The sequence below is a fragment of the Canis lupus genome, chromosome 23 (assembly GCF_003254725.2).
Source record: "Canis lupus dingo isolate Sandy chromosome 23, ASM325472v2, whole genome shotgun sequence".
In the NCBI taxonomy this organism is placed as follows: domain Eukaryota; kingdom Metazoa; phylum Chordata; class Mammalia; order Carnivora; family Canidae; genus Canis; species Canis lupus.
The window spans coordinates 20432519-20458503 of record NC_064265.1 but is presented as its reverse complement, the minus strand read 5'-3'; the positions used below and the strand labels follow the sequence as shown (position 1 = coordinate 20458503).

Genomic DNA, 25985 nt, shown 5'->3' with positions numbered 1-25985 from the left:
CTGTGGCAGCTCAGAGGTCTTCTTTATATTTCTAAGGATTCAGAGATTTACTTCCACATTCAGAGTTTAGAAAGCTAGCTTATATTTAATTCCATTATCTATGTTTCATAAATTTTCCCCTTCAAAATACATTGGAATTCTAAATTTTCAAAATATCATCTGGATGCAGCTATTAAGTTTTTAAGTAATTAAAATGTTTAATTACATAAAAAACAAAAACATCTTAGCGCTCAGCTAGGAAGTACCCAAAGATAAAAAGGTATCATTTTGCAGTGGCCACAGAAAGCAAAAAGGGAATTTTGTATCTTAAGCAGTGTTTTTTTTTTTAACATGCTACAAATGTTTATTTTGTAGATTAGGGTCCATCTCAAATGTGCTACCATCAAAGCAGTTTCCAAAGTCCACAGATACCAGTTACAGAGGTCATGAGAAGTTATTCAGAAGTTATTTTTCATTTAATTCCAACAGGTGGAACCAGTAGAGCTGTGTTTAGAAAAGAAACTTGCACTATGAGCTAATACCAGCCCATTCATATCTGACTTGTGCCTGAGGAACTGAGGTGATCTCTCAAGGACCTACTGCCTGGAACTATAAAGACCTATCTGTGTCAGTCCACACACAACTGAAAACCTGCCGGAACTTTTCCCAAAACAGAGGCTACCCTAGAGCTGACACCAATGTTCTGCCACTACCATAGCAAAACCGCAGTCCTGAAAGAGTGCGAGAAACAGAAGTGCAAATATGCAAAAGTAGGAGTTTGTCCAGAGTTATGAAAAGCAGCAAAGAAAGAACCCTGGGGGGGAAAAAAAGTAAGGCTCATGATGTTGACGAGTGAAAAGACGGCTAAATGTAGAGTGGGATGCGAGCATGCTCTCCTTCATGATCAGCCCCTTTGTTCCTGTACTGTACCCCCATTCTAATGTCAGATACAGCAGAATATGGAAAAGATGAGGGTTTGAATTTTGCCTCTAACGCTTAGCATTTTGTGCCCTTGGCAAAAGTATCTGTACCTTAATTCTTACAGGGTTACAGTCAGAATAAATGAGACACCCTGTATAAGAAATAGGTTACCATGCCTTGACATAGATATAGATATAAGCAAAATAGAAACCTTGTCTTTAACTGTATAATTTAATAAACTACTTTGTAAATTATAGTTGTATAACACTTGTATCAATTTATCAAATTCTTTAAAAAATTAGTTCTTGACATCTTTGATGGAGCTACTTGAAATGCATTTTCTCCATCTCTTTTAAAGAGGTCTGTTATATATTGTGACAAACGTTTTAGATATTTGTAGACTAATTTTATTGGGAGGGCTTGATCGATTTTATGAACTACATTTAAAACTACTTTTTAAAAAACCAATTACCTCTATATATGTTTTGCTCTTAGCCACTTCAACAAGGCAGAGTAACTTCACTATTGCATACTATATGGACATTTTAACAGAACCCTGTATATATAAAAAAAATTAATAGCTAATTCAAAACCCTGACAGAACAACAAAAGGCTACCTGGAGTATATAAATATTTTTTGAAGTGGTTTTGTCATCAGTTTTCTTCCACTTTTAAAAATAGATTGCCTTCTGTCTTTGAAGATACTACAGTTTCACATGAAGATTTTCTACCAAAATGTAGGTGATATATATTTGGAAATCATTAAGAGTCAGACAGTGTTGCTAGAGTCAAATAACCCCTCAGAGATATACCTGTGGTTTCTTTAGTTCTTTTTAGTTATCTCTCCATTCAGGACACTTACTTTCTTAAAATAGTACTCTCATTTGAAAGCTTTCATGTTGAATTAGTGACTGTAATGGAAAGACTGTGCTCCTAAACTCCTGAAATCCTCTTTGGAATATAATTCCATGTATACAGTTAAGAGAGTTTAAAAAATCCTAAGTCTGCCTGTTATACTGGTACTATTGGAAATTGAAAAAGAATCAAATATTTAAATATATTAAGTGGGTATGCTTGCAGTCTCATTTATGTATGTATATATACATATAACTGAAATTTTGTTTTGTTTGTTAATGCAGCATAACTTAGTTGTTCCTGATTGATAACAGAGTTTTAACGTTTGTTCTTTTACCAAAGGCTAGTTCCCAAAGCTACTTGGAATTTCTGTGGAGTTTCTTTCAAAGATAATATTCCCAGGCAAAAATTTTAGAGTGAAGGATACTGCTGAGAAATAGAAGAAAAAACTTTGCGAGGGTCTTTAAAACAAGGATGAGGAAGTAAAGTCAAATACACTTTGGTATAGGAAGAGATGACATAATCAATGAAAGTACATTCTGGAGTTTAGTTTTCAGGGAACATACAAAGTGAAGAGTTTTTAGTTAGTGTCAGAATGTATCATCATAAGGCTGACATCATAAGGATGAAGCCTTTATTCTAATCTCATAGCCCTCTTTCATACCCTTAACAGTGCCTGACTGCAAGCTTAGTGTGTACAATTCTGGGGTTCGTTTTTGAGCAAGCATGAAATACTTGTCTACTCTGCAACCAAGATTTCTTTGTTACCAGTGCCTCATTCTTGCTCCATCAGTGACCATCTCGCTCAAACTCTTGACCATCTAAATGCACTGTCCTGTTTCCTGACCCTCTTCTTAGGTCCTGACTCACTGCTTTCCCTTCATTTTGAGGACAGTTCAGAGACCACCTCTGCTGCTCAAACTGGAAGCTTTATATGCAAAATAAAGACTTGAGGTGGCAGGATATCTAACAGTACAATCTAGAAAATCTTAGATCATTTAAGTGAGAGCTAAAATCTTCTTAATGTAGTTACAGAGTGTGTGTACATCCTTTATATACTCTTATAGTGTCAGTGAACAGAGAGACAGAAATGATTGCATAATTTTTTTTTAATCCTTTAAGGGTAATGCTGTAGGAAAAGGAGTAGGTATTAATGCAATATGGGTTTTATGGGTTAGGAATTTTAATATCTATGGGGATTGTGACAATATTACAATTTGACATTCTTTAGCATAAGAAGTATACGTTGGCCAATCCCAATCTAGAGTATGCAGAAAAAGTAACTTCATTTAATAAATTGATCTCTTTCTAGTTACAGGCAAACATTCCAAGTAATGCTATAAAATACACAACTCATCTTGATATAAAATACTCAGCATTGCCTTTTCAGAAGGCATCTTTAAAAAATACTTTTTTGGGATCCCTGGGTGGCGCAGCGGTTTGGCGCCTGCCTTTGGTCCAGGGCGCGATCCTGGAAACCCGGGATCGAATCCCACATCGGGCTCCTGGTGTATGGAGCCTGCTTCTCCCTCTGCCTGTGTCTCTGCCTCTCTCTCTCTCTCTCTCTCTCTCCCCCCCCCCCCCGTGTGACTATCATAAATAAATAAAAATTAAAAAAAACTTTTTTTTTTTTTTTTTTTTTTTACTAATTACTGAGTCTCTTAAAGTTTCTGCTCTTCTCTAAGGTTCTCCCCTCCTTTCTTAAGCAAGTTGGCATTTGAATGCAGGGAGAAGCGTTCATTGCTCTTGTTGCTGTCCTTCCGGAGAAGTGTTTCATGGGCTTGACTTCTGGGCCTCAAGCCTTACTCTTACTACATCTGCGTGGTCAGTAAGCACCCTGTGCCAGGATTTGCAAAGGTGTCAATTTCTCTCTGTTCACAAGAAATCTACACTCAGTTACCATCTTACTCTTGAACCAGGTCATTTTCAGTCCTGTAGTTCCATCAGTACTTCGAACTCTTTAGGAGGACCTTGAAATTCTCGACTGCTTTCTACTATCCTGGAATCAGAATCCTGTGAAAACTGCCCTCTGGCCCATATACTTCATTCCTCTTTCCATTACTACTGTGCTGTGAGAGATATAGCACTTTTTCCCAAACAGGACTTTCTGAAAGGTTTTTGGTTTTTGCAGACTCTTCCACCACCCGCTGAAAAGCTAAGCACCAGCCTGAAGTTTTAAGGGTTACCTTTTAGCTTTTCTTAGGTTTTATCTTGTTCTACCTCTAGTGTGAAAGGCAGGGAGACTGAAGGGAACTCAGTTTTATTCCTCAGGACCCAGGCAGTGTCCTTAACCTAGACTCTTCCATTCTGAATCTCTGTATCCCAACCTTCCTAAACCTGAAAGAGTTGGGATTTCCTTTCCAAGATATCTGGAATTATGCTTCTCACTATGATTATAATATAGTTAATCCTCCAAATTTTTTTTTCTTATGTAAAACTCAGCTTTGGAAATTCTCAGAAAATCTTTAACCACTTGAAAGACTGCTTACAAGCTGTAGACTTAAAAAAGACATCTACTTTCAGAGTGAAAGTTCAGCTTCCCTGTTCTAGGTAGCATTCTTAGTAACAAGCTTCTGAGCTTATGGCTAAATTAACAATAGTCGTAATAGCAAGAGGAGGTGTTAGAGGGGTGGGTAGGGTTGGAGGTGGAGTAAAGAAAAGAGAATAGCATGATTTTTAAAAACGGGGCACTGGATAACATTTAAGAAGCTACTATATTACCTCAAGTACTAATTGGTAACACTTCAAGGGAAAAGAGTCTGATTATGATCTTTTAGTACCAATAGTACCCAACAGTTCATATATAAGTTAATTTTGTTCCTCAAAAAAGCAAGTTAATCAGAAGTTTTCAGGAATGAACTGTTTTCTAGGATATAATAAAGAAATAGTAGTGTTTTCTCAGTAATTGTTCATGACTCTGTGATGAGTAAAAAAGAAAAATAAGCATGCCGAAAACTTGGACCTACTGCATATTTTTTAGTGTTGTGAATAAAATTTTACTGATGATAAAACACCACTAAGTATAGTTTAGGGATAGTATTTATACAAGAGAACATCTTATAAATTAATGTACAGTCCATTACAGTCTGATGAAATAGTGAATGCTTTTATAATTGTATGGACTTGTAGAGCTAAAATATGACTAGTGATGAGGCAAAATAACCTCATGTCTGAACTAGTGGACTTCCTGCAGATCTTTGACAGCAAAATATATTTCACTGAAAATTATGCCTTCATAGTTGGGAGAATACCATTTTCACCCTATGTGTGGTAATGTGATGGTAGTGTCTGAAAGCAGAATCTGGGCCAAATAGGTTAATTATAAATGAAAGATACTACTCTTTCACTACTCTAGGATATTAACTCAACTGAAGGCATTTATAAATGTAGGACATATTTTCAAATAGCTGAGTATTTTATTTTAACCAAAGAATATTTTTCTATGGGCTAAAGATTTGTTGAAACTCAACAATCTGCCAGTTTTCTTTCACTACTAATTATTAGCTTTAAAAGAAACACACTGTTAGAAACTACCTTTTAAGGAAAGGGAAACCCAGAGTTAGTGAGGCTTAAAATAACAAAGGAGTAGAATGTGTTTCAATAGAACAATATATGATTCACACAGAACAGCCTTCTGTTATAGCATCATGATCAATTAGATCAGCAACAGGTGAAAGCCATTAGTTGTGTGGCTGCTGTTGGTAAGATGTTTTTCTTCTTCCTAGGTGTTTTAATATCAATCTGTCACTTTCCTACCCAGTGTCTGAGCCTCTGCTAACCTTAAATGCAGAATTGAAAAGAATGAAAGAAAATAAGAAAGTAATCAAAATGAGAATATTAGTATTTTGCCTATATATTAAATATATAGCCTCAGCAATCAGACAACAAAAAGACATTAAAGGCATTCAAATTGGCAAAGAAGAAGTCAAACTCTCCCTCTTCACTGATGACATGATACTCTACATAGAAAACCCAAAAGTCTCCACCCCAAGATTGCTAGAACTCATACAGCAATTCGATAGCGTGGCAGGATACAAAATCAATGCCCAGAAATCAATGGCATTTCTATACACTAACAATGAGACTGAAGAAAGAGAAATTAAGGAGTCAATCCCATTTACAATTGCACCCAAAAGCATAAGATACCTAGGAATAAACCTCACCAAAGATGTAAAGGATCTATACCCTCAAAACTATAGAACACTTCTGAAAGAAATTGAGGAAGACACAAAGAGATGGAAAAATATTCCATGCTCATGGATTGGCAGAATTAATATTGTGAAAATGTCAATGTTACCCAGGGCAATATACACGTTTAATGCAATCCCTATCAAAATACCATGGACTTTCTTCAGAGAGTTAGAACAAATTATTTTAAGATTTGTGTGGAATCAGAAAAGACCCCGAATAGCCAGGGGAATTTTAAAAAAGAAAACCATATCTGGGGGCATCACAATGCCAGATTTCAGGTTGTACTACAAAGCTGTGGTCATCAAGACAGTGTGGTACTGGCACAAAAACAGACACATAGATCAGTGGAACAGAATAGAGAATCCAGAAGTGGACCCTGAACTTTATGGGCAACTAATATTCGATAAAGGAGGAAAGACTATCCACTGGAAGAAAGACAGTCTCTTCAATAAATGGTGCTGGGAAAATTGGACATCCACATGCAGAAGAATGAAACTAGACCGCTCTCTTTCACCATACACAAAGATAAACTCAAAATGGATGAAAGATCTAAATGTGAGACAAGATTCCATCAAAATCCTAGAGAAGAACACAGGCAACACCCTTTTTGAACTCGGCCATAGTAACTTCTTGCAAGATACATCCACGAAGGCAAAAGAAACAAAAGCAAAAATGAACTATTGGGACTTCATCAAGATAAGAAGCTTTTGCACAGCAAAGGATACAGTCAACAAAACTCAAAGACAACCTACAGAATGGGAGAAGATATTTGCAAATGACCTATCAGATAAAGGGCTAGTTTCCAAGATCTATAAAGAACTTCTTAAACTCAACACCAAAGAAACAAACCATCCAATCATGAAATGGGCAAAAGACATGAACAGAAATCTCACAGAGGAAGACATAGACATGGCCAACATGCATATGAGAAAATGCTCTGCATCACTTGCCATCAGGGAAATACAAATCAAAACCACAATGAGATACCACCTCACACCAGTGAGAATGGGGAAAATTAACAAGGCGGGAAACCACAAATGTTGGAGAGGATGCGGAGAAAAGGGAACCCTCTTACACTGTTGGTGGGAATGTGAACTGGTGCAGCCACTCTGGAAAGCTGTGTGGAGGTTCCTCAAACAGTTAAAAATAGACCTGCCCTACGACCCAGCAATTGCACTGTTGGGGATTTACCCCAAAGATACAGATGCAATGAAACGCCGGGACACCTGCACCCCGATGTTTATAGCAGCAATGGCCACGATAGCCAAACTGTGGAAGGAGCCTCGGTGTCCAACGAAAGATGAATGGATAAAGAAGATGTGGTTTATGTATACAATGGAATATTACTCAGCCATTAGAAATGACAAATACCCACCATTTGCTTCAACGTGGATGGAACTGGAGGGTATTATGCTGAGTGAAGTAAGTCAATCGGAGAAGGACAAACATTATATGTTCTCATTCATTTGGGGAATATAAATAATAGTGAAAGGGAATATAAGGGAAGGGAGAAGAAATGTGTGGGAAATATCAGAAAGGGAGACAGAACGTAAAGGCTGCTAACTCTGGGAAACGAACTAGGGGTGGTAGAAGGGGAGAAGGGCGGGGGGTGGGAGTGAATGGGTGATGGGCACTGGGGGTTATTCTGTATGTTAGTAAATTGAACACCAATAAAAAATAAATTAAAAAAAATATATAGCAGCAATTGCTCAAAAAAGAATTGTGAAGAATATTTTATAAAGGTAATTAAGTGCTTAAAATGACAGTAAACAAAACAATTTATCCAATTTAGTGGTTTCTACTTTTTGATGTCTGTAATTTAAATTTTTTAAAAGTTCAGGGACTTATTCTTCCTATACCTGTTTTCTTCTATGACTATTAATTTTGTGAGTAATTAGTGTTGTTAAAATGGAATTCGTCTGAGTGTCTGGGTGGCTCCGTCGGTTAAGCATCTGCCTTTGGCTCAGGTCCTGATCCCTGGGTCCTGGAATTGAGTCCCATATTGGGCTTCCTGCAGGGAGTCTGCTCCTCCTGTGCCACTTCCCCTGCTCATGTGCTCTCCTTTTCTATCTAATAAATAAAGTCTTTAAAAAGATGGAATTCAAGTTCATTTTTAGTTACATAGTAACAGAAATGTGCTGGTATTGTGACAATATTGTGATCAAAAGTCTGAAGAATGTTTTGCCTTGTTATTTTTTAAACTATATAAAGTAAATGATATGTAACAAAGTGTTATAGACACTGGGTGTTATATGTTGGCAAATCGAACTTCAATAAAAAATATATATACATAAAGACAAAAAATACTGTATTGGCTCTTCTAAAATATTGTCTTCATTAACCTGTTCTAAGTTTTAATAGTTAATAGGAGTTTAATACAGGGTGTCCAGAGGACAAGCAATTCACAGTCATCAAGAGTGTGGTTATGTAACCTTTACCAGTGTGTAGCAATATCATTTAATTTTCTGTTCACTACATCCACAGTTATACTCAAGCCTACAAAGGTTGCAATTTAAGTGCACTTTTAGGTAGGTGGTCTCCAATTCTAATTAATCATAGTTGGTTAATCTCTAGTCAGGGGCAGAAGAAACCTGTGCAGATGAGTGCAACTATACTGGCAGACACTGCTAAAGGACAAAATTTCTCTCCTTTTCCAGAATCTCTTGAGGATGTTCTCATCACTCAAGATTGCAGACTTGGGCGTACAGTTGAATTCAAAACAGTAATACCTTATATATGCAACCTTTTTTCTCTCCTCACAAACCTTTTCTTTTTAAAAAAATAGTTTTCTCATTTAATTCTTTCTTTCATTCATCAAACATTTATTAATTGCTAGATGCTAGGTATCTAAAATTTAGTATTACAGTACCCACACTCAAAGGGGTTCAGTCTAGAGGAAGAGATACATTAACAAACAACCATAGAACAATGTGGTAAGTGTATAGTACTGGGAAATAAAGATGAAATAATTTGATTTTTTTTTAAAAAAGAGGTATCTTTGAAAAGTATCTTTTAAATATGCTTAAATCACATTTTAATAATTTGTTTAGGATCCCTACTGTGAAGAGACTTTCCAGTAAAGGATGTATGTATAGGTAATTCTTACTTTTTGTGTTCTTTACACTCTGTCACTTAACTTACCCCACCTTATCTCATTAGCATCCATACTTTATTCTGAGTTCTTACCCATTTATTCATTTCTTGCAGCGGGATCCTGCAGGAAAGCAACTCAGAGAGTGGGAAATGAAAGCAGGAATGGAAAGTGATTATACTCACTTATGTTAAAAAAAGTTCTAAGACATTATCTTCATAAAATGTGCCCCAAATTACAGTAATAATTAAAGTGTAGAGTTTTGTGGCTCTGAGGCTTTTTAAAAATGAATTTTTGGTTTCTTTATTATAGACAGCAGGAGTTGCCCAATATATGACCTGTGGGAAAGTTTCTTGGTATGTCTTTTGACAGGTTTTTAAGTGTCTCTGAGATCTGAAAAGAGACAGCGTGAGCTAGCTTCCTCTACTGTGAAATGACAACTACTATTAAGTGGGAGCAAAAATCTGTGAACCAGATAAATTACTTATGTCTGAAGAAAAAGAAGTTGAGCATGATCAATAACATGGTTGGACATCCCCATGTCTGCAGATTCCTGATAAATCAGAACTGAAGGGGGAAACATAAGAAAGTAAAAAAAATCCTGTGGAGGAATTAGCTAGTAAATCATTTGCCAATGATTTAAAGGTTGTTTATTTGAAAACTAGATTTGGTTGGTATTTTTGGTTTTCAAGTCCATTTTTTAAAATATTTGTTTATTTTAGAGAGACACAGAGTACACAGAGCACTGCAGAAGGAGCAAAGAATCTCAATAGACTCCCCACTGAGCATGAAGCCCAATGTGGGGCTCAATCCCAGGACTCCAAGATCATGACCTGAGCCGAAATCAAGAGTCCGATGCTTAACTGACTGAGCCACCCAGGCACCCCTCAAATCCATTTTTACGTTAATACATGTTGTAAGTCCAAACTAGAAACTACTCAAGTGTCCCTAACTACAGAGTGGATAAATTATGAAACATGCACACACAATAGGATAATACTCGGCAATAAAAATGAGTAAACGTCATTTGCATAAACATGGATGAATCTCACAACATTGAACAAAAACAAGTCATATACAAAAGAGTACATACCATATAATTCCATTTATATACAATCTCAAAATAGTCAAAACTCATCATTGATTGTTAGAAGTCCAGATAGTGGCTATGTAGAGGAATTGGGAGGCATAGCCTTAAAGGGAACATGAGACTATGCTGGCAGTGTTCTTCCTTTAAATCTAGATATTGGTTAAATAGGTGTATTTACTTTAGGAGAATTCTTCAAACTATACTTAGGATTGTACACAGTTTTCTGCATGCCATATTTCACAAAAGTTTCCTTAAGTAATATATATGTTCACTTTAGAAGATATTTTTGAAAAATTGGAATATATTGAATATTCAGTCTTGACACTTGCTTTTCATTTAACACTGTCATAAGCATATTCTCATATTATTTAATATGTTTCATTGATAGGAATGCTAATACCTTAATTATCTTAAGATATTTTGAAAATAAGGAAATGTTTATTGTGTATATATGCATTCACACACTAATATGTAGAGTTGTAACATAAAAACCAGAGTTAAAAACCCAATACAGAATAATTTCTTAATATTTTTTTCATTTTAGACCACTAAGCTAATGCTACCGAAAGCATACACACTCTTCCTTCAGCCCAGTAACAGTAATGATCTTTAATTCCTTTTCACAGTGTTCACCTTAAGGTTTAGGTGATAAACTGGATCAGTTTACCTATGCTTCAATGTTTAGTTTGTGGTTCTTTAGATTTAAGCTAAAGGATACAGTTAGAAAATTATGTATATCATAAACTACCAGGGTTCATAAATCCACAGTGGGACTTTTATGCCCTACAAGTAGAATCTCAACAGTGTGACTTTGAGTAAATTATACCTCAGTTTCCTCGTCCGTAAGGTTATCAGGACCTAGGATTATAAGTATTAAATGAGTGCATTCATGTTAGTCTCTTAAAATAGTATCTGGCACAGGAGGTACTCTATAAAATTTCACCATTATTACTGCAACTAACATTACCACCAATAAGATAATTTGTGGCTTCCCAGTCTGGTGTCTATGTTTTTAGCCTACCTCCAATATTTAATTAATTTATTTTATTTCTAGGATAGAAAATGGAATTTTAGGCTATCAGCAAGACTCCTGTCTGCATCTGTGATGCAGGGCCTTTGACTCTGTTATACTCTTTGGAACTATGGTCTGTATTTCAAAAGAAACACTCATCATTTTTATGGACTAAGATATTAACCTACTCACTTGTATAGCAAGAAGGCTTTCCAAAGAAACTAAATAAAGCTCTCCCTCTGGTGTTGATGCCGGGATTAGTAAAAGGGAGCATACTGGAAAAAATGGAGGAAATTGGAAAATAGAAGGGGGGAAAGTGCATTACCTGGATAGAAGATACTTCTCTCAAAGTACTGTTATTCATGACTTCTTTTTACTGTTTTTAACATTTTAAAACATATATTTTAGTGTAAAATATGTTTGTTCTAAGGAGAATTAAGTGTGATTGTATGCTTCCTAATGGCAACCTGTAATTATTTTTATAACCATCAGCTGTTTAGATTTCATATTTATGTTTCAGAAGCATAGTTGGCATTTGCAGTTGCTTAATGAAAAGAAAAGAATATGTAGATGCAAATTATTTTTCCTCACTTATCCAAAACAAGCTTACAAATACTTTATATTTTAGCTAAAAACTTAATATAAGGAAGGGACTGTTTTGAACTCTGAAAAAGCCAGATTACCAAATAGGCAAAAAGATTTTTTTAAGGGAATAATGAATCTTCAGAAATTGAGCACACTTTATTCCTTTATTCATTACAGTATCGTGGGAAAATTTGGAGCCTAACAGACCTAGATTCAAAAGTCATTCCAGTATGTTAACTATATGACCCTGGTGGGACCATTAAACTTGTAGGCTTCAGTTTATCCACATGTTAAATGGAGGTTAACAACTGAAAATTCACAGTATTATCCAAATATTTGAAGATTTTAAATGGTTTCCTTCTTTTCATCCTAACTCCTTTTCTTTCAGTATTTCAGTATTTATCCCCAATAGTTAAAAATAAACTAAAGCAAACATGATATTAATCACTTTTCCTTCTTTGATTATTTTAAGTTAGGTTAAAATGAAATAGTTTTAAGGACGAAATTTATATATAAAAAAATTTTTTTAGGGGTAGGAAGGACAGAGGCACAGATTTCTCTTAAGAGAGAATCTTAAGCAGGCTCCACACCCAGCACAGAGCCCAAAGCAGGGCTCAATCTCATGAGGCTAGGATCATGACCTAAGCTCCAAAGGCAGCCACTTAACCAACTGAGCCACCCAGGCTCTTGAAGAAACTTGATTCTTGATATCTACAATATATTTATTTATTTGCTCAATCTAATTGCTCATTCACACTTTGGATTTTGCTGAGTTTTCAATAAGTCTAGTTAGATTGCACATTTTGATTCTAAAATGCACAAATGACATGCTCACACACACATTCAACTATTGGAAGTGTATCAACCAACACTATTTTCAGTCATAAGTGTCTCTGTGATATATGGTACCACCACAAAGAGATATGGGGTCATCTTTTCTCACAGTTAACAAGTTTTGTTCATCGTATCTCCTAGTAGCTCTCAAACTGCTTTGCTTCTCTTTTCCCCAACCTACCACATCTCTCAGCTAAACTGTCTTCTAGTAGTTCTCTGCACATCTGGGTGTGATCCCCTTCAACACAGAGACTCCGTCAGTGATTCTTTAAATATACAAATGTGATCATTTAACTCTTACTCCCTTTGATGATATTCTCTATATTTCAGATAAAATTTAAAATCATTAACATAGCTTGAAGCACCCTACACACGTGCTCTGACTTCTACCAGTCTTCTGAGCTTCAAAACATAGAGTATTCTCTCCACATCTACATTAACCTTTTTTGAGTTCCTCTTTTACATCCTAGATCTTGCACATGCTGTTCCCTCTTATCCTAAGGGTGCTCCTCTTCCTTGCATTCTCCTTAGTCCTGCTAACTTCCACATTTTATTCAAATCTCAACTTAAATATCATTTTCTCAAAGTAGTTCCTGAACTGCCTTTCTGGGTTAGACTCCCATGTCAAATCATCCCAAAGCATTTGGCATTTCTCAGTGACAATTTATACTAAACATATTTTTAATTACTTCTTCAGAGTCAGGTTTTCCAGCTAACTTCTTAAGGGATTTTGTCTGTTGCACACTGCTCTGTTAACGGTGTCTGAAACAGTGTAGAGCACAGAAACAGGGCTCAGCTAATAGTGAATGAATGCTGAAACAAATGAATAAAGGAACCAAAAATTATTGTCAAAAAAATGTTAGGTAGATGCCGGAACCATGTCATAATTGATAACTACCAGCAATACATAGAAACTGATTTTTGTACAATTTTTATGAATATAGAGTCTTTTGGATCCTTTCTGGTGCATTGTATTACCATATAGTATTGGAAATATCTCTAGAAGGTAGTAAACAGCCTTTCTCTTATCCAGCAAATGGAGAAAGGTTAAAGTAGATTTGAACAATGAGTCTAGAGGCATAAAAAAGAATTTTTTATAAAGCTTAAAATTCAAACACGTAATAAAAAAATCCTCATCACCCCTTCTTCCTTCACAGGTTCATCATTAGATTTTGCCTATCATCACTAACTTTAAATTCAGCTGCTTTGGCTTTGCAGTATCTAGATTAGCCTGTATTGCTGCAGTTTTACATTCAATATAGTTTATGTTGAGTTAAACACTAATACAAATACTAGTTTGTTTAAATGAGATGGTGATTTGAAGTTTTGAGATGTTTTGTCACTGCCATTGATTTTGTATTCTCTGTTCAGTAGACTTTCTGAGAAGAGTTTTACCTCATGTGACTGGAGAAAACTAATCAAGCAAAATGGGCCTTTAAATGTGTTTGCCCATCAAAATAATTTATCTATAGGAATTTTGGAAAGATTGTGGTTTTTATTCTTGTACACACTTATAAAATCAGAATCTTATTTCTCAAGAAGTGACATGACATAATTCAATGCAAGTGGGTTTTTTTTTTTTCTTTTTCTTTTTTTTTCTCCTTTTTTCTTTTTTCCTTTTTGGTACAATTATTTCTCTGAACCATGGAACACCTAAATCAACATATTAGCAAACTAGTGATTTCAAAACCATAATATAAAAGCTAAACAATATTAATTCTTGCAGAAATAAAACATTTCTTGCTCACTTTTACTAATAAGTGAAAATAAGACAGTCTTACTCAAGAGCATTACATGTATCATAATAAGATGAACTGATCTTGCTATATAATACGGATGACTGAGAATGATGAAGACAGTATTTGATATTTTGAGACATCTAGGGAGGCTTGTACTATTTATTATGCCTCTAATTTTTGAGCAAAGAAGAGCTGAGTCAAACTGTACCTTTTTACCCTTTCATAATAATTATTGTTACTTTTGAAAGAACATTCATTTATGTTTGCAAATTTCACTGCATGGTAACTATATTGCATAAAGTTAAAGATGGATTAGTAGGGCACCTGGGTGGCTCATTCAGTTAAGCTTCTGCCTTCAGCTCAGGCCATGATATCAGGATCCTGGGATGGAGTCCCTCATCCAGCTCCCTTCTCAGCAGGGAGTCTGCTTCTCTCTCTACCCCTCCCTCCTGCTGTTTGTGTGCCTATGCACTCTCTCTCACTCTCTTTCTCTCAAGTAAATAAAATCTTTAAAAATATAAATTAGTAAATACTTTGTTAGAAATAAGTAAACTACCTGTTTATTGTTATTTCACTCAAATGTGAAACAAAAATAATGAGCTTTAAGTGATAATAAGTTTTACTGTAACTGATATTAGCACTATAGATATTTACTGTGGATTAAAGGTAGGTATAAAATGTAAGTTAAGCAGTGCCTGAGTTGCTCAGTAGGTTAAGTGTCTGCCTTTGGCTCAGGTCATGATTCCAGGGTCCTGGGATTGAGTCCTGCATCAGGCTACCTGCTCATTGGCGAGTCTGCTCCATCCTCTCCCTCTACTCCTGTTCCTGCTTGCTCACTCTGTCTCGTGTTCTGTCTCTCTCTTTCAAATAAATAAAATCTTTAAAAAAAAGAAATGTTAAAAGCAAGCCTAGTGAATTCTAAATATTTGTTAAACTCCTGAAAGATTATTTTAAACCTTTAAAACATATGCATACTTATTAAAACAATTAAAACTGGAAGTCTGGATTATATCAGGTTGTTCAGAGTGGCTATCTTTCTTGAGTTTTTCACTATGTCCTAAATCTTCTATAACTAAAATTAACTTTCATAATCAGATACTTTTAGACTTATTCTTTAAATTGTGGTAAAATATACATAACATTTGCCATTGTAATAATTTTTAAGTATATGGTTGGCATTAAGTACATTCACATTTTTGTGCACCTATCATCACCATATCTAGAATCTATCTAGAATCAGATAATTTTTTTGAGTGTTACTTTCTTTTTAAAGTATCTAAGGTTTTATTTAAAACTAACCGTGTTTCCTAGATAGCTGTAGAATACTTAGAACAAAACTGACTTGGCTTATATTAAATGAAACAAAATACCAAGTTACAACAGTGTTAAAGATAATTAAAAGGATCCATAAGCAAAATCTGTCTTTAGTGTTTTTGTGAAGAAGCTGTATTTCAAATATATGTGACTATAGCATGTGGACATTTATGTAAAAAAAGAAAAACATGTTCATTTCATTGAAAGTATTTTGCCTTGCAAGACCATGTTTTGAATAAAATTATCAGGAGGTCCACCTGGCTTAAAATAAAAATACTTCCTATACATTCAAAACTAAAATGATATGTTAAATCTGTAAAGTTTTTCTACTTCTCCTCCTCCTTCATTTGCAACACACACACACACACACACACACACACATATACTATACTGTGGAAATGTTTTTACTTTTATTACTTTTTGTTAAATTCAATTATTATAGGTAATGGATAAGTGGATTAGTGATTTTTTTTTAAGATTTATTTATTTGAGAGAGAGAAAGAGCAGAAGGCAGGGTGTAGAGGGAGAGGGAGAAAATTTCAAGCAAACTCCTCGCTGAACACTGAACCCACACGTGGCTTGATCTTACAACCCTGAGATCATGCTCTGAGCCAAAATCAAGTCAGATGTTTAACTGACTCAGCCACCTAGGTGCCCCTGGATTAATGATTTTTAATACACAAACTGCTTTTCACAAAGCATTGTATGAAATATATAGACAGTTGACCCTTGAACAACATGGGTTTGAACTGCACAGGTTCACTTATATGCAGATTTAGTTTAATACGTATGTTTACAGTATTGTAAATGTATTTTCTCTTATGGTTTTCTTAATAACATGTATTTTCTCTAGCTTTGTTGTAAGAATACATATAACATAGAAAATACATGTTAACTGACTTATTAGTAAGGCTTCTAAGCAACAGATGATATTAGTAGTTTTGGGAGTGTCAGTTATTATGCACAGATTTTCATTGGTATTGGTGGTTAGAACCTCTTACCCCTAGATTGTTCAAGGGTCAACTGTATATACACAATATTTGCTTCATTTATTAATTTTATGTCAAACCTTTTCTTAATGTTTACATATATTCTGTCTGCCAGTTTACCAATGGCCTTGCATGTATAAATTGTTCTTTAATATAATCCTCAAATATGAAGTTTACAAATTTGAGATTGACTCAGTCAGTGATTTATGTTTCAAATAATTGGCATTTTATAGCATTATTGATTTTTAAAATTGGTTTACAAGTCCTTTTCCTAGTCTTTGAGAGATTAATAGGCATTCCATAAAAAGGGATTCCATGGTGGAATGAATTTTTTTTTCTTTTTTTTTTAATTTTTTATTTATTTATGATAGTCACGGAGAGAGAGAGAGAGAGAGAGGCAGAGACATAGGCAGAGGGAGAAGCAGGCTCCATGCACCAGGAGCTTGATGTGGGATTCGATCCCAGGTCTCCAGGATCGCACCCTGGGCCAAAGGCAGGCGCCAAACCGCTGCGCCACCCAGGGATCCCGGTGGAATGAATTTTTAAAAAATGCTTTATACCATATCCCTGTCAGTGAACATTAGCATATATGTTTTTTAAAAATCCAGTAGTAAAGACATGTGTGTCAATTTATCTCCCTGTATCTCAATTTTTTAAAGATGAAACCATATTTATGTATGACCTCTGCTAACGCTCTATGAAATGATGGTCTGTATTAGTCTGTTGATCCAAGAAATAATTATAGTTACTTCAGAAATCTGCCTGTACCCAAAAGCCTAACATTTTTGTGATTTATTAAAAATAAATCTGTCTTTTTCTGTCTTTATCTAAATCCATAGAAAGGAAGGGCAAAAATAGACTAGACCTGGAAAACCCGAATTATTCTCTTCAATTTTTTTTCCTTCTCTCCCGAAACTCTTAAGGATTTATCAAGCCTTTAAGGAAATATACTGGGGAACCACAAAATGACCCTTTGATTGAAAGCACAGTAAATGAGGAAGAAAGATGCCTGGATAATCCATTCAGCTGGAAAACAAATCCTTGTATTTAGGGGGATACTCATTTATGTGCATGTTTAATGTGATGTTTGCTAGAGCTTTTAATGCCCCAAAGCCTTACTTTTCTCAAATTTCCTCATAGTATAAGTAATTGCATCATAAATGTTAAGATCCCTATAGAAAGTCAAAGAAAAATCTCACAAATTAGCTGAATTTTAAGCAGAAGAATCAGCTAATCTGGATAATTCACATCTCAATAACACATCTCCTGGCTTAATCATACAACCAGTTGCCCCATTGCAGAGCCTATGGCCATATGTGCTCTCATCCAGAAAAATACACTAGAAGGACTGTTCTTGAAGAATTTGAAAATATCACCTCAGCAGAAAGAAAAGCATAATGTACTTGTTTTGTACTTAGCACAAAAATATGCTAATATAGTTTATTGAATGTTTGCCGTTATTTTCTTGTTTGTATTTTACTGAAAATGTGTTCTTGTTCAAAAATTGCTCTAGATACTTTAAAAGATACTCAAGAGCTATAATTTCTTCAGTTAGTATGTTTTGTTTTGTTTTGAGATTTTGGTCATTGAAAAGGATGAAATATATCTTGGTTTGTTTTTGTACACTGAAATCTTCCTATAATTAATTACAACTCATACTCAGGTGTAGGATATTTACATGCTAGTGGCAATGCTCTCATCATAATGATGGAGAAAGAGATCTTGGGGGCTCAGGAGACATGGTAGATAAAGAGATTTCCCTTCTTCATAACCTCAAAAAACCCAAAAATAATAAAAATGATCACTACAAAAATATTAGTTTTACTAGAGTAAAGATGGAGAAACTTTTAAAACCTAATTTAGATTTAGAAGATAAATCACATACTGTTTTATTATTTAAGTGTTTGCTACTAACGATAGTGCACATTTAAATTTAAACCTTTGGTAGAAAAAAAAAATAAACCTTTGGTAGAGCTAGACCCTGTTTCTTTTCTAAATAATATGAAGAATGAAGTTAATGTTGATCTTTTTGAGTGGATAAAGTACACCAGCATCTGAATCTTGTAATTTAATAAATGTTACATTTGAAAGAACGTGAGATTTGATGTCATATAACTTTAACTTGGGTCTTGTGTGTTATCTTACGGTAGTTGCTTAACCTCTGTAATTCTTGATTCATATATCCGTTAAGCAGAGTGAATAAGAATACTTCTGTCTTTCAGAGTTATTACAAATATTAAAAGACATTACATGTAAACACATACATACAGAATAAACTGTACACATTTTGTAAATTGCAAACCATCTTTCACCGGATGCTATGGCTTCTACGATTACTTGCTACTATTATTAACAATAATACACACAGGATTATAAATAGTTCCAAATTATTTTAATACTGTCATTGGCCACTCTGATTAATCAAAACATATGAGTGCTAGAGAAGCTTTATAGAGTCTTCTTAAGTTTTTCTTTTGAAGGTGGAAACCAACTGAGTCAAATAAGCAGATGCTGTGTTTTTGTGCCAGAAATACTGTCCTAAGGTTCCCCCTCCCTATCACTGATTTGGAACATTAAAATCTCTTTTAGCCCTAATAATTATCATAGTTCCTGAGAAAAAATATGCAGTACTGGTTGCTCAAATGTCTTATTACTTTTTCCCTGAGGGTTTTAGCCTTCCAAAGACTAAACAGAGATAAATATCATGTTTGATGCTTTACTAAGAGAGCTATTAGGTATGGAAGTTTAAAAATATTTAAATTGAGAAAGCACTTTTTTTCCAGAGCTCTAGAAGGCCAGAGCCTTTTGCATTTGGTATCCATCCAAGATTCCCCCTGGACCAATTTGAAAACCACTAGTTTCAGAGAGCCTTACCAGGCAGCTCCTACTTCAGATTAAGGCTGAAACTATGACCTATTCATATACAAGAACAACACCCACATAGAGTTAACACTGGAACTTGCTGATGGGGGTGGGGAAAAAACAAATCACCAGCATCACACTTTTCCTGATCTTTCTCACATATTTCTGCTTCAGAATAAATGCTTTTATCACCTGTATAACAAAATGCATAGCTGTGTTTTCCAGAGCTAACAGCACGTACAGTTGTCATCACTTCCAAAAAGTGCCAAAGGAGTCTTTATAAAGTATTGATTTTCTCTAAAATTATCAAAGCAATTTCAGGCTTTAGTGAAATATATTTGGTTGCCACCTAGAACTGGAACTCTGGGTACTTAAGAACTACCTCTTCCTGCAAATGAAAACATCATCTGATGCAGTTTCTAAATAGAGATGCCCATATCTGCAAAAATCACTGGCTATTGGGAAGCTCAAAGCTAACTAAGCTTTGTGTCCCAAGTGCAACTATTTTCCTTAGCCCAGTTTTCTGTCACAGGACCTGTTTTTCCTTTCATTACATAGTCCTGTTTTCTTTCTTTAAATTGTTTTATTACATGGGGTCCCTGGGTGGCGCAGCGGTTTGGCGCCTGCCTTTGGCCCAGGGCGCGATCCTGGAGGACCGGGGATCGAATCCCACATCGGGCTCTCAGTGCATGGAGCCTGCTTCTCCCTCTGCCTATGTCTCTGCCTCTCTCTCTTTCTCTCTCTGTGACTATCATAAATAAATAAAAAATTAAAAAAAATAAATTGTTTTATTACATATAGTTTTAAAATCATAACTAGCATAATTTTAAGTTTTTCAGCATTTGTTTTAATTACTGTCATGTATGCGTTTCCTTTTCAGGAGTAACAAAATATAAATAATAAATTACACAGAACAGACATTTGAACAAAAATACCATATATTTTCTTTAGAATGACTGTTGACGGGAGGAATATTTAACGAAGAGGACAAAGAATAGTTAAGTTAAATTCCAGAAAAACTGAAACTGAGCTTCAAGTGAGGAACATAACCTTATTTCAAACCACTAGGTAATCCTTAACTACCTAAGAAAAATTGCCAGACATTTTTCAAAGCAATTAAAGCTATGCAAGTCTGAGCTTCATTACAATTCTTTGTGATCTTGATTCACAATCATTTATGGAGTAAATATTGTAAAACTATTAGTAATTAAGGATTGCTTATACTGTTTAAACAATATTTCTCAATGCTTTCCTGGTTCTGTAATTACATTGTAATTAATTTTTATTTTTGACAGTAAAATATGTAGCATGTTTCAAAGGTGGAATTCTCACTGCTGGTCTATTTTAAAATATTGGTGTTTGGGGGATATTCTGTATGCTAATGAATAGTTTGTTGTCCTACATTTCTAGTTATAGAGAGCCCTGTTAATTTTAGGACATTAGAGGATGAAAATCTATCTTATAAAAACCTTATGACAGTATGATGGTGTCTGTTTACAGATACATTTTTACTGAAATGTAAACTAATCTTAAAAATGTCTGAGGAATTGTAAAGCTTTTAATAATACCTTTAAACCACTTGTGATATTTCATTTTATTGAAGGCTATATGTTAATATTCTAATATTAATGATATATTTCTTATTTTGTATATTAAAAATATAATATTTTGACATTCTCCCATTCTATTTATTGAAATGCTGAGCTAGTTTTTTTTTTTTCTTTTTCTCCTGAGCTAGTATTTTTGAAAGAAAATGGACATACACCAGGAAGGCAAAGATTTCAGAAGTGGTAGATTATTTTCATCATTGGTTTTGATGTCTGTTATTTTCTTGCCAGTGTTAAACTGACTCCTAAAACTTAGAAAACTTTTTAAAGAATGTATTACATTCTCTGTATAGTCATTTTTGTAAGTTCCGTTATGCCATTTAGTAACACTAAACAATGTTATCTTTATTAACTCAAAAATCAAATCACTTCTTTAGGGAAAATTAGTCAAGAGATACCAATTGAGTTTATCTTAGATGTTTATTTAAGTATTCCTTGTAGTCAGCTTACTTTCAAAGCTCTATTTATTTTATTTTAAACTGTGCTCTAGGGCAAAAGCAAAAGGAAAATTTCTTCCTTTGGGATACCTTAATATTTTTTATCTGCTCTTTAATTTTTTTTATTGAATGTTTTTTAATTGAATGTATGAATTTTTACTTCACAGAACTGAAATTTTAGGTATAACATGCCTCAAAATATCACTTGTAATTGAATTAGATGCCTACCTAATTCGTGCTCTTTTCATTTTAAGCCCTCACAAAATATTAGGATTTTTTTCCTTTGAAACTTTTATACCAAAACTCAAAGTTCTCGGCTTATCTCTATGCCAGAGTATGAATTGGAAAATGATTGAAAGAACAAATGAAAGAAAAAGATACAAACCTTTATTTTTTATTTTTTTTAAAGATTTATTTTTATTTATTTATTTATGATAGAGAGAGAGAGAGAGAGAGAGAGAGGCAGAGACACGGGAGGAAGGAGAAGCAGGCTCCATTTGAGGAGCCCGACGCAGGACTCGATCCCGGGACTCCAGGATTGCGCCCTGGGCCAAAGGCAGGTGCCAAACCTCTGAGCCACCCAGGGATCCCCGATACAAACCTTTAAGAGTCTTTTCTGTCTATGAATATGTCACTGTTCCTCACATTCAACTAATTAACTTATCACATATCTATTAAAACTCAGTTACTCCTAGACAGTTAGAAGAGTAGATCAGAATAGAACAGAATATAAAAGCCTTAAAAATACACAGAAGAACATATGGAAATTTGATATAATAAAGTGGGAAATCTTTAGTGAGCTATATTTTAAGGACCTAAAACTGCAAGAAAACCTTGAACTTTGTCAGTAATTTTATTGTTAATGATAATACTAGTATTGTGACTTTAAATTTTTTAAGCATTTATGTATAAAAGTAGATAAGCATGTTATTAGAATCCAGGACACTCAGTGTACTAGAATATTAGAAATACAAAATTAAAGAAATTAAGGGAAAAACTCTAATGTCAAATTTGAATTGGCACTATCAGTATAAGCTCATATTTTAAAAACGTATTTCCTTTAAAAAAAATTTATTTGAGAGAGCACGCATAAGCAGGAGGAGAGGCAGAGGGAGAGAAAGAAGTACACTCCCTCCTGATTGGGGAATTTGACATGGGGCTTTATCCCAGGATCTGGAGATCATGACCTGAGCCAAAGGCAGATGCTTAACCATCTGAGCCACCCAGGCACCCCTAAAAATGTATTTTCTGTTCTACCTATAGAAAAGGACCAGAATCAGGTCCATCCCAGTAGTGAAGTATACCTAGTGCTCAGCCCTTGCCCTCTAATTACCATACAACACCAAAGGGAAAAAAAAGAAACAGAACAACAACAATGAAACTCCACAAGATTCCTTGGAGAAACAGCTGATTCCGGATGTGGAAAGGGGAAATAGAAGATGAATCTGGGATAATCTTGTGCTGAAAAGTAAGGAAGCCCTCAAAGACCAACCTGTTAGTGTGCTAAAAGGTCCCAGGAGTCCGTTGTCTAAATATGGCATAATTTGGAAGTGAAAGGTATAATGACAATAGAATTAAAAGAAATAGTAAGTGTAATTCATGTAACATTGGGCAAACAAAAATCCATGAGTCCTTTGTAATACTAAGATAGAGCTGTTCCCAAATTTATATGCGGCATTGGAGGTTACAATTTATACCAATTCCTTATTTGAAAATTAGTGTAAGAAGGGGAAAAATTACATTTTAATCCTGTCTTTTCAGGTTGATGAGAGAAAACTCTATGTAAGAATGAATATCAGCTAATAAATTTGAATAGTATGATAGAGTGGGGGAAAAATTACTCCTTTTCAAGTACCATACCTTATGAGTGTTATAGATCAGGTATTTTTATATCTCTCAGGTGATCTCTATTCCTTTAGATCTCATTCTTGTGGGTGTTTTCTTGTGCTCTCATAAGGGACAGAGCAGCTCTTGGAAGTATCAACTTTAAGCAGAGGTCTCAATTTCAGCCTCTCCACCTTTTGCAGTCTGGAGGACGGACGCAACTTAACAGATGAGTACAAAGACCTTCACAAGCCTCTTTGAACCATCAGCAGCCCCATAGGTTTGCCATACCTGGTGATTTTCTGTTGAGATCCTTTTTTGTCTTTTATTAAGCATTTCTGTTCTTCTGTTTATTCTGCTACAGTCACAGAAATCTTTCTGCCAAGACAGTACTTAGCCATACTTTACACCACAATGCATGTGGGGATCAGGGAAGTGAAGTAAATAAGTGTGAACAATAGGGAAGTCTGGGTTTGGGGTAGATAAGAGTACAAACTCCATGAAAGCCCCGCTATGCAGCTCAACCAGTTTCTGCTAAAGAGAAACCCTGGTGTTACTTTTCCAGTTACTGTTCTTTAAAAAGAAGTTAGATATGTACATCTTTGTGAGATTTCTTCTGATTTTTAACTTACTGCAACTCATACAATTTTAAAAAAAGACACCTTAATACTGATTAGAATAAGACAGTGTGGGCCAGATCTGTGAAATTTTTACCATCTTTACAAACCAACACTTGTATTCATATTTCCAGTTCCTGGCACAGGATCTGAAATACAGTAAGGCCAGATAAATTTTAAAACAATTCATTGTATTTTGTATCTTTCACTTTTTTACAAACTTAAAAAATATAAAATCTGTTATTAGCTGCCTTTCTAGCTTTGTAACATATGTAAATATGTAATTTTTGTTCTTCTATGAAAATTATTTTCTAAGTGTTAAAGGGACAAGGTTCAAGGCATAAAAGTTACCTTAGAAACCTTAAAAGCTACAAATTAACCTTACACTATTGAGTACCACTGTTTGGATTTGATCCTTCAATTAACTAAGAATCTACATATTTTTTTTTATCTTGAATATCATATGACAAGTTAGTGAAAATCTTGGTATACCATATGCTTAGAACTCCTTCATCTGTCAGTCTGGTAACCCTATTAAAAGAAGAAAATTAGGATCTTTTAGTATGACTTCTTTAAAAATATACTTGGGTTCTAGAAATCATTGTTCCTTTTTTGTAAGGGTAGGCAAAACCCATTCTTTTGAAACCTGAAGCATTTTCCTTAATTGGCTATCTGTTGGCACTCTGGTTTTTGCTTCGCAGTTCTTTAAATAATACATTGGTTCTTGTGTAAATTTTTCAGTCTTATGTGGATCATTTACATTATAATATTTCCTCAACTACCATGCCAAAGTCAACTTTTTTTAGTTGAGAACTAAAAATTTGATTGCATAAAGAAGTAGTTCTCAAACCAAAGGTAGTTCAATGAGGGTGGCTTGCTTAGGAATTGAAAGGCTCTGAGGACTTAGTAAGTTCTTGTGGGTATCATGGGATCACCATGAGATGAAGTAAGTTAAATAATAGAACATGAAATGAAAGGTTCAGCTACTTCCAGTTTTGATAGAAATGGCATTGCGTATATGGAAATGTTTCACAATTTAAATAATAGGCACTTAGGCATGTTATGCCCTCTGTTAAGTAGATTTGGATTGGGCTCGACAGAGCTCTAGAATCTTGAAGACAAAGGTGAGAAACTTGCCAAAGCATCATGGAATATGGATTAGGTACCAGGTATTATCCTGTCTTGAAGTACTATACCTACTTTAACAGTTTACTGAAGCCTAGGTTTTGGGCTGTAGGTAAATGAATGCTATGATTAGAGCAATCTAATATTCTAGTAATCTGTTTATACCAGATGATATAGTCAGGTAAGATTAATATAAGTTGTCACTGTTTATTTAAGAGTAAGTAGAAAGGGGGCACCTAGCTGGCTCAGTCAGTTGAGCATGTGACTCTTGCTCTTGGGGTTCCCATGTTGGATATAGAGATTACTTAAAAATCTTTAAAAAAAGAAAAAGTAAACAGAACTGAAAACAGTCTTAGGAGTAAATAAAAAGGATAAGGGCACCTGAATGGCTTAGTTGGTTAAGTACCTGACTCTTGATTTTGGTTCAGGTTGTGATTTCAAGGTCGTGAGATTGAGTCCCATGTTAGGTTAGGGAGCCTGCTTGGGATTCTCTCTTTCTCCCCCTCTCAAAAAAGGGGGGGGGGAGGGAAGAGTATATTAAGTGGACAGATATTTTATGATTTTACTTATTTGAGGCACCTGGAATAGGCAAATTCATAGAAAGTGAAAGCATAATAGAGGTTACCAGGGATAGGGAGAGGAGCTGTTGTGAAGTTACTGTTTAATTGATATAGTTTCTGTCTAGAGTGATGAAAAAGTTGTAGAAATAGGTAGCAGTGATGGATATACAACATTGTGAATATATTTAATGATACTGAATTATATACTTAAAAATCATTAAAATGGTAGATTTTGTTATGTATGTTTCACCACAGTAAAAGATGTCATCAGTTATGTACAATAGAAAAACTAAGCCATTGGAGGAGACCATTGGCAAGATACCAAAACCCAGTCAACCAAATGAGAGCAAAGC

The 25985-nt window shown here is 34.8% G+C and overlaps 1 protein-coding gene across 13 annotated transcripts in view; it reads left to right on the top strand.

The window, feature by feature from the left end:
* LOC112668619 (ubiquitin-conjugating enzyme E2 E2) overlaps nt 1-25985 on the top strand; it is a 404581-nt gene that overhangs the window by 176883 nt on the left and 201713 nt on the right. For 7 of the 13 annotated variants that reach the window (XM_049099619.1, XM_049099621.1, XM_049099624.1 and 4 more), the window contains one exon: nt 469-10778. The exons of the other annotated variants lie outside the window; for them this stretch is intronic. In XM_049099619.1, the coding sequence (XP_048955576.1) occupies nt 5557-7425 (1869 nt within the window). In that variant the 5' untranslated portion in view covers nt 469-5556 and the 3' untranslated portion in view covers nt 7426-10778. Of the gene's footprint in view, nt 1-468; nt 10779-25985 lie in introns of those variants that run through there. 13 annotated transcript variants of the gene reach the window in all.